This window comes from Onychomys torridus, chromosome 21, assembly GCF_903995425.1.
Source record: "Onychomys torridus chromosome 21, mOncTor1.1, whole genome shotgun sequence".
Lineage (NCBI taxonomy): Eukaryota > Metazoa > Chordata > Mammalia > Rodentia > Cricetidae > Onychomys > Onychomys torridus.
Window position 1 is genome coordinate 25,603,169 of NC_050463.1, and position 16,294 is coordinate 25,619,462.

The 16,294-nt window shown below is 43.9% G+C and overlaps 1 protein-coding gene across 2 annotated transcripts in view; it reads left to right on the plus strand.

The window, feature by feature from the left end:
- Positions 1-16,294, plus strand: part of Fez2 (fasciculation and elongation protein zeta 2) — a 42,621-nt gene that overhangs the window by 880 nt on the left and 25,447 nt on the right. For both annotated transcript variants that reach the window (XM_036171163.1, XM_036171164.1), the window contains exons 2-5: positions 3,677-3,785; positions 11,784-11,900; positions 13,724-13,865; positions 15,651-15,919. In XM_036171163.1, the coding sequence (XP_036027056.1) occupies positions 3,677-3,785; positions 11,784-11,900; positions 13,724-13,865; positions 15,651-15,919 (637 nt within the window). The remainder of the gene's footprint in view (positions 1-3,676; positions 3,786-11,783; positions 11,901-13,723; positions 13,866-15,650; positions 15,920-16,294) is intronic.

Sequence of the window (16,294 nt, forward strand, 5' to 3'; positions counted from 1 at the left end):
GACAGCAAACTGCCATAGAGGCCAAAAGTGAAGGGCGATAAGTTACTAATGACAAGGGTCCAGTAGTGTATGGGGAAGTCCAGTGCACGCAGGCAATGGCTATGGAGCCTTCTATGTGATGAGTGTCAGTGAGGACATTCACAGGGGTTGATGAGAGCACTTTGTCTAGACACCCTGAATGATTGTGTGGTGAAATGAAAGTTGTAATTATGTACCGTGGTTTTGCCCCAAAAGATAGTTAAAAAAAAAATCGCTGGGAGCCAGTGAGCTAGAGTGTTTTGTTTGTAGGGAGAGAGGAAGTCCTAGAGAGGCCATGAGTGAACTGAGTGCTCTCAGAAGGTGGGACCTGTTTGCAACGCATTGGAGGGGTGGAGGGACGAGAGGTTAGTGGGGAGGAGAAAAAGACATTTTTATTGCATTTGATTAATTTTGTGTGAGTACTTGTGTGAGTGTGGGTGGCTATAACAAGCCTGTCAAGTCAAATGACCACCTGTGGGCAGTGGTTCTTTTTTTCCCCACCATGTGGGTCCCCAGAGTCTTTGGTCTCAGTAACAGGCACCTTTACAGGCCAAGCCATGTGAGGAATTCTTGAGTGATGATAATTATGAAAAAGTATTTTTTTTTCCTGGATCTTCTCTATAGACCAGGCTGACCTCGAACTCAGAGATCCGTCTGCCTCTGCCTCCCGAGTGCTGGGATTAAAGGTGTGCGCCACCACCGCCTGATATGAAAAAGTTTTAATTCCTCAAGGAATTAGGAGATTTGTCAAGGAAGAGCAAGGAGAGAGAGAGAGAGAGAGAGAGAGAGAGAGGGAGGGAGGGAGGGCAGGCATATGTAAACATGGAAGAAGAGCTGTGTTCCAACACCATTCTTTTGTAATGTTTCTTTTGCCCCAGGGCAGAGGAGGGATAGGTTTATGATGGGATTTTAAGTGCAGAGATAGGCTTGCAGTGCATAACAAAAGGTGACTTTTGTGGAATTTCCTAAAGGGAAGATTAGCTTCATATAAGTGTAGATTTGTACACTTGAATTATCCAGACGTACTGCATCGCCTGGATTTTAAAATTATGAGTAACTGACTTAAAGCAGGCGAGTAAGGCTCGCACTAAGCTTCTTAGAAGACCTATTTTTGCTTCAGCTGGACATTGTGGAAAGTCTATTTTAGCCTGTGCTTCAAACTTAGGTGGCTGTAAAATCTAAGCTGTTGCCTTTCCTGTTTTGTTTCTTGTAGCCCAGGCTGGCCTTGAACTTTCTTGTAGCCCAGGCTGGCCTTGAACTTGCCAGGCAGCTTGAGGCTGACCTTGACCTGATCTTCCTGCCGCTGTCAAGTGCTGGAATCACATGGGTACACCACCAGACCTTTTGGCCTTTTGTTATTATCTCTCCCCCCCCCCCCCCCACTCAGTTTGGAGATCGAGTCTTGTAGCTCAGGCTAGCCTCAGATTCATTTTTGAAGAGGAGGTTGACCTTGAACTGCTGATCTTTCTGCGGGGCTTGATTCCAGGGCTCATACGAGCTAGGCAAGCATTTTAGCATTTGTGCTTTATCTTTTGAGGACCTCCCCCGCTTCCCCAGCCCTTTTAAGAGATAGTAGGGCTCACTCCTTTGCCCACTTGGCTCAGATTTTTTACTTAACTTCCTTGAGATTTGCTTTCGGTTTCTGTCAGTATGGATTGTAGTCACCTGCTGAGTGACTCCAGGACAGGGCAGTGTCCCCTCAGCCGAGGTCTATAGGACTTTGGCTAGGAGGGAGCTCTTCATCAGCTGTTTACAACGGGTCGTAGTATTTATGATCAAGACAAGGCAGCTCAGAGGTCTTGACCAGAGAATTCTGGAAATCCAGCTACAGTTGTTCTGACCTTGGGAGAGAGGACAAGTCTTGTTTATTGTTCTTCTGTCCTGGAAGCTAGAAGCCGCAGCTACTCCTTCCAGGAGGGATACTCCACTGTCTTTGTCTTAGAGCTTCTTTAAAAAGAAGGATGTCACCAGCAGACAAAACAGACTCCTCCAAACCTGGGACTCCTCACCTTCTAGAATAGTCCGTGTCCCTGGCCAGGGTCAGGTATAGAGTCGGTTGTTAGCGTTTGAAGAGCTGTGGCCCAGAATGGTCAAATTCAGCCTGGAGCTGCTGTTGCCTCCAGGTCTAAGGCGTTAGAAACCATCAGGTTCCAACTGGGAGGCAATCTGAGCGAGCCTTACTTATAGGAGATGTGTAGGGTGATAGGTCCCACTTCTTAGAGCCTTTGGGGTTCGTGTTTCTTCTTGAGGTTGATTTGGGTTTGGAAGCCACATACCCCTTGGGGTGTTATATTTCTGGCAGCTTCTATTCTTCAGCAGAGAATCCTGCTGTATTAAGTCAAGTTTGTTGCTTTTCCAGTTTTAAAATTAATTTGTTACGTTTTTATCCCTTGCTAGGGTTGTTTGTATCCTGATTGCTGACAAACTTGGGGGAAAAAGGCTTATCTAAATATTTCATGAAGTATTATTTACAAGTAGATAGTTGTTACAAAATTTAACTTTTAAAAAAGTGGCATGTTAGTGTAGTCTCTCAGTTAGTAGCTCAGATGTGTAGTGTTTAACCTCACTTACCCCAACTAAATTTCATCTTAGTGATACCTCTGAACTTATGCTTTTTTCCCCTATAAAACATGTCTATGTTGATTATTATTTTGGTACCAACCCCTGAATTTTGATCATGAAGTCTGCTGTCTTTGTCCATCATGGTTTGTGATATTTTTCAATATAATTTGTTTGAATGAATGCTTAAAATGTTGGAGCTGGAAAAGGTGCCTGCTTCATGTCTAAATTTGATTTTGTAGCCAGGCAGCTGATAGATACCCAGGCAGGTTAAGGAACTTGGCCAAAGACTGGTTCATTATTTGAGGGGAAATGGATATACGATTCTATTTCCTGAGCCACAGTCCAATGCCCCTCCATTTTATCCCATCACCCCCGACCCCAGATACTGTTTGTGAAGAAGGTGGGTAATTGCGTTGCCTGTATGACCTGCCTGCATTTATGTGATCCCTTGATCTCTCCCCTTTCATCTGCCTCAATCCTTATCCTGTTACATTACAAACAGACATTAAATCTTCTTCTCACACGGAGACCGAATCCTTTCTCCAGAAAATATAGCATGTCTTTGGAGAGCACAGTGTGTTTACTTTGTCTGTTTTACTTTGTCTGTTTCTGGAGACAGTACTGAGATTTTCCGTGTTTCCTGGCTCTTCACTTGGAAAATGAGGATAAGAAAGGTTTCTGCTTCTAATGTTTTTGAGGATTAAATGAATCTGTATATTTTAATGTGTATGCGTGTGTATATCTCCATCTATCTATATACCCTCCTTGTTGTTTTTTTTTTTTGCATTTAGTTATTTATTGTGTGTGTGTGTGTGTGTGTGTGTGTGTGTGTCTATGTGTCTATGTGCTCTGTGATTCTCCTGTGTATGTACCCTATAAACTTGGAACAGTGTTCTGCACATAGTCATTCCAACTATGATTTTTTTCGTGACTCTAGTTCTAATGATGTTTTTCTAAGAAACAGTGTACCTTTTTTTTTTAAATTTTAATTTTTAAATTATTTTTTTATTCTGGGCCCTTTCACAGTAGTATTGGATTTTCAATGAAAGCTGTGTAGAGCGTTACATACATTGACTGATGTTTTCTTCTGTTTAAGGATTTGGAATGCCCTGACAGATAATTATGGGAATGTCATGCCTGTAGACTGGAAGTCGTCCCATACGAGAACTTTGCATTTGCTCACTCTGAACCTCTCCGAGAAAGGGGTAAGTGAGGAAGTGGACCGGAGTGGCTGCGTGCCCAGTGCTGATAGTGGGGGCAGTGGGGGCAGTGTCTCTGAGCACACGTTTGGGGACCCACCTCTTTCTTTCAAGCGACTGGCCAGTCCACTTCTGCCATCTTGTCTCTGCTGCTGTCGCTTTGCTGGGTCAGTCTTGCCATTCATGCTGTGTTTGTTTTTACACCAGTGATCTCTGTTTCCTTCTGCTTATACAACTGAACTGTGATATGGGGAGAACACCCGGAATCCTATCCTTTATTTAATATATTGGGGGTACTGGGATTTCAGCAGGGAGTAAGTGTTACGGAATTTAATGATGCTAGGCACGAAGTACAGTCCTGTGAATATTGGGGAGCTATTAAGAGATATTTCTGTTCTTGATTTTTTTTGTGTGCATATATGTGTATGTACACTGAGTGTGTGTGTGTGTGTGTGTGTGTGTGTGTGTGTGTGTGTGCATGTGTGCATGCATATGTACATTTGTGTGCATTTATCTGGTGGTTGGCATCAGGTATTCACATGAGTCACTTTCTGCCTTATTTTTTGAGATAGGGTCTCTTACTGAATCTGGAGCTTACTAATTCAGCTAGGCTGGCTACCCAGTGAGCCCCGGGTGCCCTTCTGTCTCTCTCTTTCCAGCACTGAAATTACAGGTTGCATTCTGACATGGCTTTTATGTGGGTGCTGTAGATCTGACGTTAGGCCCTCATTCTTGTGTTCCCCACTTTAGCACCAGATGTCTACCCATTGCTGATTTTTGACTCTTACATGTATGTCCATCCTGGTAGTGCCATTTGAAAATACCTTAGGTAACAAGTGTAAACACAGTGATGGGATGGCCAGGAGGGCAGAAGAGGGAAGAGAATGATGTGAAGTAGACACTCACAGAGTTAAATTTGTTTAAAGCCGATGAGGAGCGTGGCCAAATTATTTGAATTTCCAATTCCCTCTGCTTCAAGCTCTTCAGCAGAGAACAGTGTAAGCTCACGTCAGATCCCCTGGCACACTTTATTTCATTAAGTGTAATTGTGTGATCACTAGCAAGGCAATGCTGTGGGGCTGTCACGATGTTAAATAGTATTGTTAATGTCTCATGAAATGATTTTCTTAAATACGTGACTTGGAAAAGCCTGCTGCCTTTCAGTTTCTGGTAGAATATGGAAGTCTGACTCTGCCGGAATTCATGTAGCTAACCAGTCCACAGCTTCTTCCTGCCACTAACTAACCCCTTTAAGGTTTGCAGGTTAACCTGACACACATTCGCTGAACAGGCCCCGGGCTTTTGTTCCATCTTCTATTTATTTAGGGCCCGGCTGTCATTTGGGGCTTTATCCACATTCCCTCCTCTCTGAAGCTTCCTATTACTGTTTTAGCCCTTGCTGATCTCATGGAATTATACAATTTTAGAGTTGGAAGGATCTTTAAAGGACACTTAATCCAGCCTCGCAGATGGGGAGAATCCCCACCTACAACATCACTGACAGATGGTGACTTCACCATGGCCTAAATCCTCACGCGGAAGAAAACACACTCCCATGTAGAAATCGGAGAGCCCCGTGGAGATGGGCACTTCTCCAGGATTGGTTTTCTGTCCCACTGAGGTTAGCCCCGCTGTCGCATGGGCGCTAGTTCCCACAGTGCAGCGTCCACGTGTCTTTGAAATCATCATGGTGCTTTCTCACTAATCATGTTTCTGAGTCTGTCATTAATTAGATTGCGACTTTCTAGTAACCGTCTCGATGCCTGGCACTTAGCAAGGACTGTGTGGCCTGTGTGTGGAGTAAGTAAATGAGCGAATAATCTTCTAACTGAGACTGTGTCCGGCATGTCAGAAATTGTGATGGAATTTTTTCTCTTTTGAAAGGATCCATGAGCGTTTTTTTTTTTTGAGTGTATATATTTTTTGGTTTTTCAAGACAGGGTTTCTCTGTGTAGCTTTGCGCCTTTCCTGGAACTCACTCTGTAGCCCAGGCTGGCCTTGAACTCACAGAGATCCGCCTGGCTCTGCTTCCCGAGTGCTGGGATTAAAGGCGTGAGCCACCACCGCCCGGCCAAGTATATTTTCTTATAGACATTCTAAAAAAAAGTAGCATCCAGCAGTTCATTTCATAGTTTGAAAAAGCACAGTAGTACCATGAATCAGACACTCCGATCCAACTTCACTGAATAAAATATAAATCTTGTATTGTTGTTACTCTATAACTCCACTCCTTTTTTTATCTTCTGGATGCTGTTTGTAATGCCAGAGTAAAGCTGTGGCCATGCTGGTGACTAGCAAAGACTTGCCATTTAATGCTAGGACTGAACGCAAAAAGCTTTACCTGGAAAGACTCAGTAGATTAAAATGGACAAGTGGTAATCAGTCAATCAATCATCAATCAATCAATCATGTATCATGCTGTGGCTATTCTTTTTTTTTTGAATAGAATTGAAATAGAACTCCACTCTCCAGAAAGATCATAGTATATACAGAGTCCCTGAAGAACACATGTGCAAATATTATATCAAAGCAATCATGTTACTCTTTTAGGTCATACACAATTAAGAAACATTTTAACCTAGGAAAGTGGTATTATCTATCATCACCATTTTGGTGTTGATGATTCTTTCCATGACTGAATAAAATTTTACTTTTGGAAGCACTCTTTAGATTAGCCTCGTTAAAAAATGGGATCTGTAAGGGCAATTTTTTCCCCCTTGAGAATAAGAGAATAATTTGCTTTTTGTATTGACAACATTTAGGAAAACAACAGTTAGATTTTGTTTTCTTCCATTGACGGTGGTGACACACAGTTTTGCATTGGTTGGGTCCTCTCTAGAAGCCAGGCATAGTCCACATTCTTGCATGGGCATGCTCTTTCCATCTGCTGTGTGTGCAGTTTAAGGCAGGGGAACAGTAGCCTCGGCTGTGTCTAACCCGGGCATGGAGGAGTGCGGGCAGGGAAAGCTTAGTTCTGGGAAGGCACGTTATGCTTGATGGGAGGATGAGGAACAAACCCATGGTCATTAAGGTTCGCTTTCAGAGGCCTGAGCTGTCCAGCCCTGGCCTGCCTCCCCTCTGTGAGGAGTGGAAAGGTGATCTGGGATCATTATTTCTGTTGTCATGGAAATTTAGTAGTATAGCATTCCTAGTGTGTTTGGAACCTGTTCTAAATGAGTGAGTGCTCTTCCTTAGTGTGTTTGTGTGATGGGATGCTTCTCTCTCGTTTTGCCTTGGACTGTCTCTTGTGACTTGTCCTATTCCTTCTTGTGCAGAATCACATGTTCTCTTCCTCCTTCTCTTCTCCATCCTCCCCTCTTGACTGGGTCTTGAGTAGCCCAGGTTGGCCTTGAACTCGCCACCTTGCTGAGGATGCACTTGAACTGCTAGTCCTTTTGTTTCTGTCTCCCGAGTGCTGGTGTGAGAGGGCCTATTTTCTAGTGCATCTTGGTATCTTGAAGAGTAGAAAGAGGACAAATCTGATAATGTTTTATTCCTTAATGGTAATTTTAAAATTAAAAACTTTATTTATAAGCCAGGGAAGAAAAATAAAACAAAATTCTGATGTTCAGGCTACAAGGAAGGATGATGGGGCAGGGGAGTTTGAAGTGTGAGAATCCTGATGACGATTTATAGACCATGGGCGTCATCTTCTATGCTCCAATGATCACATTACGACCTTACCAATCCCCCACCCCCCCAACTTTGTTTCTGTGTCCTTGGAATCAACTGTCCACTCATGAAGAGCCTAGTCTAGTCTGGAATGAGTTCTTAAAGAAGTAACCGTCATCGTTTGGTAGCGAACTCCGCGGAACGGGGATGCGGAGGCTGCTCTTGCCCTCCGTCCACTGTCTAGTGCCGCTTCTGACACCTTCAGCTGCCGCTTCTGGCAGAGAACCTTCCAGACTCAATCTTAGTGTGCACAGTGCACACTGACCTTCCCAGAGGATGGAATTGCGCTCTCACTGTCCTCCGCTCTCCACCTGCAACCCCCACACAGACTCTTTCTCCTGCTCTCCCACGTAGTCCTGGGAGAATCCCTGGTTACGCTCATCTGGACATTTCGTGTGTGGCATGATTATTTAGAGTCACACGTCCAGTCAGCCTCACAGGGTCCTTTCAGTAATGTGCTAGCGGGACCCCAGGTTCTTCAGCTGTGGCTCTGACCCCAAGTGGAGCTGCATAAGTGACTGTGGTCATTGGAAGAGATCTGGCTACAGTAAACAGTTTCTAACACCCCACATCCATTCAAAATCAAATGGGGAATGAATCCAAGGTGTTTCTGCCACGCTTCACTCGTTGCATCGTGTGACTTTGCCGCAGCCTTGGTTCTGAACACACAGCAGGTGCACTTTACGCTGCACATGCCACCACGCCCTTATTAATGTCACCTGTAACATCTTGGCTCAGATTCGAGACTATTCTGGTAAACATGCGCTGCAGTGTTTTCAGTGTGCATGCAGAGTTTTCTGTTCTTATAGAAGCATAATTGTTTGATCACAGGAACCAAGGACATAGTATTTTCTTGTTCTTGTTCTGAGCCTTGCAGGTATCACATCAGTGTACCTTTGGATTGTAATGTTAGAATGTTGGACTTTAATGTTCCTATTGTTTGAGTTTCTGACTTGAGTTCCATCAAGAATTGTTCAGTGAATTTTGGCTTAGGATCAGGACAGGGTTTTCAATAATAGTCTCTGAAGTGGCCCTCAACATGCTTCTGCTCTTTTGTACTATATATTTGGCATTCTTAGCCTTGAGGATAATTAAAATCCAAAACTTGATCGAGTCTGAAAAGTATTAAAGATATTTTGTGTCTTGGGATATCAATTTTTCAGCTAAGATTTAACTGGTATGTAAAAATGCACCTGTACATGTAAGTCAGTAGTATGCAGATTTGCTTTCATTTGTAATACATGTTTCCCAAAAGAAGTGTTGTAAAATACATTTTTACATTTCCTTATGTCTTATTACCAGTAGATGTTTGATTTGTATACTTAATTTATATAGACCCCAGGGCCATGCAAAAATTTCTTGGGTTAAAAGGGGGTGGTGAATGCCAGGCGGCACGCCCATGCCTTTAATCCCAGCACTTGGGAGGCAGAGCCAGGTGGATCTCTGTGAGTTCTGAGTTCGAGGCCAGCCTGTGCTAGAGTAAGATCCAGGGCAGGCGCCAAAACTACACAAAGAAACCCTGTCTCAAAAAACCAATTAAAAAAAAAAAAAAAAAAAAAGGTGGTGGTGGTGACGGTGAGGAGACAGTGGAAGAGACCCCGCGTAGACCATCGGTGTCTTCTACTGATTTCTCTATGCCTGTGCTGTGGCAGTCCAGTGAATCTCTCTCTTACTTTCCCAGACCTCCCTTAGTGATTTTGACTTCCTCGGTCATGGCAAGAGTGACCTTTGCTCCTGCGTTGTCTCGGCCCCTGCCTTTGGCTCCTTGTTTCCTCCCCAGTCTCCTGTGGGTGTCTTTCTGAGAATGCATGCAGGAAAGGTGAATTCTTTGAGTACTACATATCTAGACATGTCTTTATTTTTAGCTTCCGCCTAGTTGTTAAATTGGCTGGACGTTAGGTTCCAGGTTCCAGGATGGATTTTTTTTTTTTTTTTTAAAAACAGGAAAATTGCATTGATTATTTTCTGGCATCTGTTGTTGCTGTTGTAAATCCAAGTGATATATTAATTCCTGACTCTTCTGTCTTTTACACATGGTGTTCTGAATTTCACGGGGGTGTGGGTCAGAGTCTGCACTGCCAGACCTTTCCTGGCCCAAGATGCTGTGAGAAACAGAAAGAAGAGGGGCACTGTCCCCGAGGGACCCCAGGGACTTCAGTCCATGCTGACAGAAGACCTGGTGAACTGCAGCCCTTCCCACCCGGGCATGGGAAAGCAGCTTGCTGTGTGGCTCCTGCCTTGCCCTTGTCCTTCACCGGCTTTATTCGGGCTGACATTCCTCCGCAAGCCCCTGTGTAAGGGACTGGGAAGGCTCTAGGGACCTGCATCCGCTCCATTGTATCCCGAACTTTAAATATATCCCATGTACTAGTAAATAATATCGTTTTTCCAGATACTCCTCCCTTCCCCTAGTAGTGGGTTTGAACCTAGGGCTTTAAGCAGGTTGTCAATACTCCACAGCTGAGCTAGATCCCGACCCTTCTTATACTTGTCATTTTGAGAAGCTTACTACTTCTCAATTAGCAAGTTGCCTAGACTGGCTGTGAACTGACTCCATCCCCCTGCCTCAGCCTCTCACTGCCATTCCCAGTCTGTGTTCTCACGTTTGCCTCAATTGTGTTAATTGAGTTATGCTAAATATATGATATTTACAAATGGTCCAGTGTTCCATATCCAAAATGCCTGGGACTAGAAGTATTTTAGATTTGGGATTTTTAAAAAATTGGGATATTTGTAGGCACACACCGAGATAACGAGGTGGGATCAGGTATAAACATAATTACATTTGTTGTTTCTTATATACACAGTCTTATGGCAACTTTATGTAATATTTCTGGTGTACCTGTGTTTTGAGCACAAGATTCATACGAGGAATTTTCCTCTAATGACATTGTGTTGCTTCTCTAAAAGCTTCTGATTTGGGGACATTTGAATTCTAAAGGTTTTTATTTGTTTACTTAAAAATTTCAGATTACAGTTTCTTGGCCTTTTATATAACACAGTATAATAATTGATTAATATGTCATCTTAGTGACGTACTATGTAGTGTAATGACATGGTTGTTTTCTTCCATAGTCCTTGTTGTCCCTTTGTTATCACTGCATGTTAATTAATTGTTCTTGGAGAATAGAGTTCTAATGTTAGTTCTGTTCACCAGCAGAATAGTCCTGTGACAGTAGGTGAATGACTCAGAGCCAGCCAGCTAACTAGTCATTCCTTGACTCTGTTGAATGTCCCCAGGTAGCTTTTACAGTTGCCATTGATACAAAACTCTCAGTATTCCTAAAGGGGCTGTTATGTTGGCTTGGGTAGGCATAATAGAAACTGATGAGGCACGCATGATACAGCACCCCAGGTGTGGCTACAGCTACTTGATGATACAGCTCCCCTGGTGTGGCTACAGCTACTGGTACTTTAGCAGTCCCAAGATGAAAAGGAAAAGAGACAGAGAAGTTTCTAGAATCTGGAGAGTTTAGCTGAGAAGAACTCTGCCTGACCAGAGCTGTGGTCTTTGATACAGAGCCAGAGCTGACAAATGGCATTCTGGCAGAGAGGAAGACAGCAGGATGAGTGCCCAGCCCTCTTCTTCTCACCTTGCAGTCTCCTGGTGTCTGCCAGTGATGTGGAACCCAGCTGGAAGCCAGAAGTCAAGGGCATCCTTAGATCTGGTCCATATGGTCAGCCCCTGGATCCAGAGCTCAGCAGAAAATGGAGACTCTTTAGCATAGTTAGGCTTAAAGGTGTTTTAGGAACCTAGAGGTATTCTTTCTTCTTTTGAAAAGAGGGTTGTTTGTTTTGAAGGGCTGTAGGTCTCATGGATGGAAGAGGTCCTGCCTGACAGGGTGTTGATTACTTTTATTCTAAGTATTTGAATATTAGGAAGTAGTTTGTAGAAAGCTCTGAAGAATTGAAACACATGCCAGTTTGTTAACTGTGTGTTTGTTGCTACCTTCTGTTCCTCCCAATGCCTTCCAATTTGCTAATAAATACTGTATTATTATTATTATTATTATTATTATTATTATTATCTTCTATATAAGTGTCAGTTTTTATACAGCTCTTGTAGCTGCTGCTTCTGGAAAAATAGCTGTATGTTTGTGTCAGACCATAGGGGTGCATGCCACACCTTGTCATTTTAAAGTTTGTCATAGAGTGTCCTTACTGCTGCTGGGGGAGTATGTAATGTACTGTGTGGCCCGGTCTAGGGTCACTACCAACTCCTTTCCAAGGAATAGCTCTGCTGCACGTGCTTTCCAGTGCGTCTTTGGCACAGCAATGTTGACATTTGCATCAGAAGGACTTGTTTTTAAATGACCATACTTTTGTTTTCAGATGAGTGATGGCTTGCTCTTTGACACCTCAGATGAGGAGGAGCTGAGGGAGCAGTTGGATATGCATTCGATCATCGTCTCCTGTGTCAACGAGGAGCCCCTCTTCACTGCAGACCAGGTATGGAGGTGAAGCAGAGCCTGGCACTGAGAGCCGCATCTTACCACGGCTAGAAATGATGCTTGTCAATGCCTGCCTTTGCCCTAGACTGTGTGGGCAACGCAGCCTTGACATTGAGTCTTCAGTGGAGAGGTGAAAACACAGCATATGCTGTCCAAGGAATTGGGGAGATTTCCATGCTAGACATTGTGATAGATTACAAGTTACTAACGGAGGGTTATTGTTTACACTATCCCCTCCCCCCACCAAAAAAAAATTGGGACGTTCTTACTTTTTTACAAGTTTACCCTGACGTGAATGAACTGGACTATATTTGAGTTGGTATTTTTGTCTGTTTTGAGGCAAGCTCTCATCATGTAGTACTGGCTGGCCTGGAACTCCCTATGCAGACCAAGGTGGCCTCAAACTACAGAGCTCCACCTACCTCTGCCTCCTGAGTACTTGAGCTTGAGCTACTATGCCTGGCTGTGCTGGGCATATTTTTGTAAAACCCTGGGTAAGAATCTTTAACAAATAATACAAGTATCTGTTGCGCACCGTAGAGAGAAGCAGACATTATACCTGTGTAGCGCTGTAGTAGCGTTGTCGTCAGCCCTGTATTCCTTGGCATCCACTCCAGTGAGCCTTGTCATTTTCCGAATACTTCCGCACCTCTGCACTGCTGTCACACTGTGAACTTTGAAATAAAATGTTCCGTGGCTACGTGGGCTGTGAATTCTGTCACGTTTTATTTTTAGGCAGGGCAGAGAAGGTCAGTAAGGAGATACGTGACGGCAAGGTCAGAGGAGTACATGGACACGATAAGAATGTCCTGCTGATGTTCCCTGTCTTCCTTTGTGGTTGGATTGTTCTAGGCTTGGAAAACTGGTGCTAAGGAGAGAGGTCATGCTATTTACAGAGGGCATGTAAATCCCCAAAGAGCTGTGACCCCAGCAGGCCCGTCTCCCTAGAAACGAATTCTGTTGCCTCCTTGAATGTCTCATTGTACTGTTGACAATCCCTGAGGGGAAGGCTTTCTTCCTCCTTAGCCCAGTCCTTCTTGGGTTGACTCTGCACCAGGTGAAGAGCTCCCTCGTAAGTTTGCTGATTCTTAGATACTGTCCAGTGTACTCATGGTACTTTGTACCTTCATTGAATTGTACTTTTTTCTTAATGGTTCAATGCCCTCTCACCCCATTTTAAATATTTAGAACCTTCCTTCTGCCTTCCTTTAAAGTTTCTACTTCCGTTTTTGCTCTTAGAATCGGGGACCAGACAAGGTACAGTTGAGTCACACTGTGTTTGACAGGGGGTCATGGTTGAATTAAAGGTAACCTCTTCCCCATCTGATTCTGGTTTTGGTAATTTCAAAATGCCCCTTTGTCTTTCACTGAATTAATAAATGAAATTCTTTTGTTGCTGGAGAGTTAACATTCTGCTTTATACATGGAAATTTTTATGAATATTACATTTTGTTTTAGGTCAAAGTTTTGGTTAATCTAGATTACATTTATGTTGAGTGTGTACATGTGGTGCACACACATTTTCCATCTTTTAACTATAATTTTATTATCTAGTCTACATAAATCATAGCACCAATTTTCAGATATGTCAAGATGTGCAGGGGTCTGCTGAATTGCGATGGACATATAAACAGATCATATTCTGTTTAACTTTGTGCTCATATATTGTAAGTTCCTTTTGATAAGCTGTGTTCATATTTACGTGCTTCCTGCACATGATAAGGACTTATGTATTTTACTTGGGTATTCTGGTGAGTTACGTGGTTCAGTCGCCTCTTCTCTCCCATGCATTTATTAACAGCAGTATATGTGTTTTGGAAGGTTATTGAAGAAATTGAAGAGATGATGCAGGAATCACCAGACCCAGAAGATGACGAGACCCCCACACAGTCAGACCGGCTCTCCATGCTCTCCCAAGAGATCCAGACTCTTAAGAGGTCTAGTATGAGCAGCTATGAAGAGAGTAAGAGACCTTCCTTACCTCAGTCTTTGGGCTTTCTGTCCATGTCCAACACATAATGTCAGTATCTCCAGAAAGCGTTCATCTTCTTGGGTCCTCTGGCTGTACAGGTCTCTGTATATACTTTGTCATTGTTCAGGACTATGTTGTATTTCCTTCAGACCCTGGACTAGTTTTCTGGGGCTTTTGGAAGAATTTACTGCAGATGGGATGGCTTCAGCAGCCTGAATTTATTTCCTGGTTGTTCTGATGGCCTCAGGTCCAAGGTTAAGGGTTGGTTGTTTCTCCTCCCTGGCCTGTGGGTGGCCATCCTTTCCCTGGCCTTCCATCTATACATATCTGTGTCCACATTTCATCTTCTTGTAAGACATAGGTCTCATTGGATTGAGCACTAGCCTTGTACCCCATTTTAACTTTATCTCTGTAAATACTCCAGATGCTGCTGTATTTTGCAGTACTTAGGGTTAAGACTTCAGCATGCCTTTTTGAGAGAGACAGTTTAGCCCATAAAAAGCAAGATCGTATGTATTTATTGAAAATAATTCCTATGTTGACAAATAGTTTTCTTTGATAAAGCTTTGAAGAGTTTTGGGAAGTAGAATTTTGTTAGAATTGGGTCTGGGTTTGTATATGAGAACACTGAACTGTAAATATGTGTGGCTGGTTGTCACAAAAAGGTTCTGAATAACTCTACCCAGCATGAAACTGCTCTGTGCATCTGTGATTATCACCATGTCTGGTTCCATGCCAGCTAACACCCCTGTTGTGATCTGGGTTTGTATTTGTGGCCTGACCAGAGGTCTGAGGCTGGGCTGCCTCAATCCCATTCTATTATGTGGCTTCTTTTTAACCTGTGGAAGGTCCTCTGACACACTGCATTTCCCCCCCCTCTGATGTGATGTAGCCACAGCTCTGTAGATAAGCCCTTAGCATTGCTGGAGTCCTGATTCCAAAACCCAGCGTTGATACGTTGTTAGCTAAGTAATACATATGTTATACACTCCCATAACAAACAGTCCCTCAGACCGGGTGGCTGGGACTGTGGGCTTTACCTTCTCTCAACTCTGTAGACCAGGTATTAAAATCCAGCTCCTTGGTTGGCAGATGTCTTCTCCCTGGGTTTTCATGTGGCCTGGTTTGCTGTCTTTTGTTCTGAAGGACAGCATTAAAGGATTAAAGTCCATCTAATAAACTCATTGTCATTAGATGACCTTTCTGAGTCCTTCCCTCCAGCTCATCCAGTCTCATGGTGAGGTACAGGCACTAGGACTTCAGCAGTGCCCTCCTGGCTCTCCCATGGCAGCTGGGGTGACTTCCGTGGACTGTCCCGCCTTTCATCTCCCTGATCTTGAGCCAGATCCACGAGAGGGGGCATATAAGATTAAGCAAACATTTAGTTTAATCCTTTCCAATGAACCCCTCTCCTAGCACCCTGCTCCATAGCCTGTCACTGTGTGCCAGCAGGCAGTTTCTGTACCTCCAGACCCCCCTTCTGTGTCTCTTCCTCATACCAGCCTCATGTCTGTCTTGGCTATAGTACTAGTCATGGGATGTTTGATTTAGACACATAAGAAATAATTAGATTTTTTTGTTTTCATTTCAGCTGAGTGGCATTGCCTACTTCTGTCTGCTCAGATCTACCCACCAGAACTTCTTAGCTTCCAAGATGATCCCAAACAGTCAGCGTAATTGCTTAGACTTGGATTGTGATCTTTGGTTTAAAACACTCCACGATGCTGCCTCGAAACAGGTGTCCTAGTGTTCACTGTTGTTTGTTTCTGGCCACAGAAGTGAAAAGGCTCTCAGTTTCCGAACTCAATGAGCTGCTGGAAGAAATTGAGACAGCCATCAAGGAGTACTCTGAGGAGCTGGTGCAGCAGTTGGCTCTGAGAGATGAGCTGGAGTTTGAGAAGGAGGTGGAGAACAGCTTCATTTCTGCTCTCATTGAGGTGCAGAACAAGCAGAAAGAGTACAAAGAGACAGCCAAGAAGAAGAAGAAGCTTAAAAATGGCGCCTCTCAGAATGGGAGGAACGAGAGAAGTCACATGCCAGGCACAGTAAGTGATGTTTGCGGGAGGCACCCCCGTGCTGCCCCCAGGTCACCCCAGCACAGCTGGTCAGCGGTGGGTCTGGCAGGTCGCACCTGTGTGAGAGTGTGGCGCCTCTGACCAGAGCGTGCAGCTTCTTCGGGAACGTGATTCCTAGTGTGCTTATTGCCCTGTCTGGATACCTCAGCACCTGAATGCGATGGGGACGTCAGTGGAAGGTAGAGCAGGCTAAGGAAAGGAAGGATGTCTTCAAGCAAAGAGGACTGGCCAGCGGTCACTCCTTACTGTATCAGAACGATAGTAGTGGACTGTTATGTTTGGCCAGCAGGCTTATGAGGGCTTTTATTTTCTTGTTTGTTCTTAGCTATGGGGTTGGATTAGAAG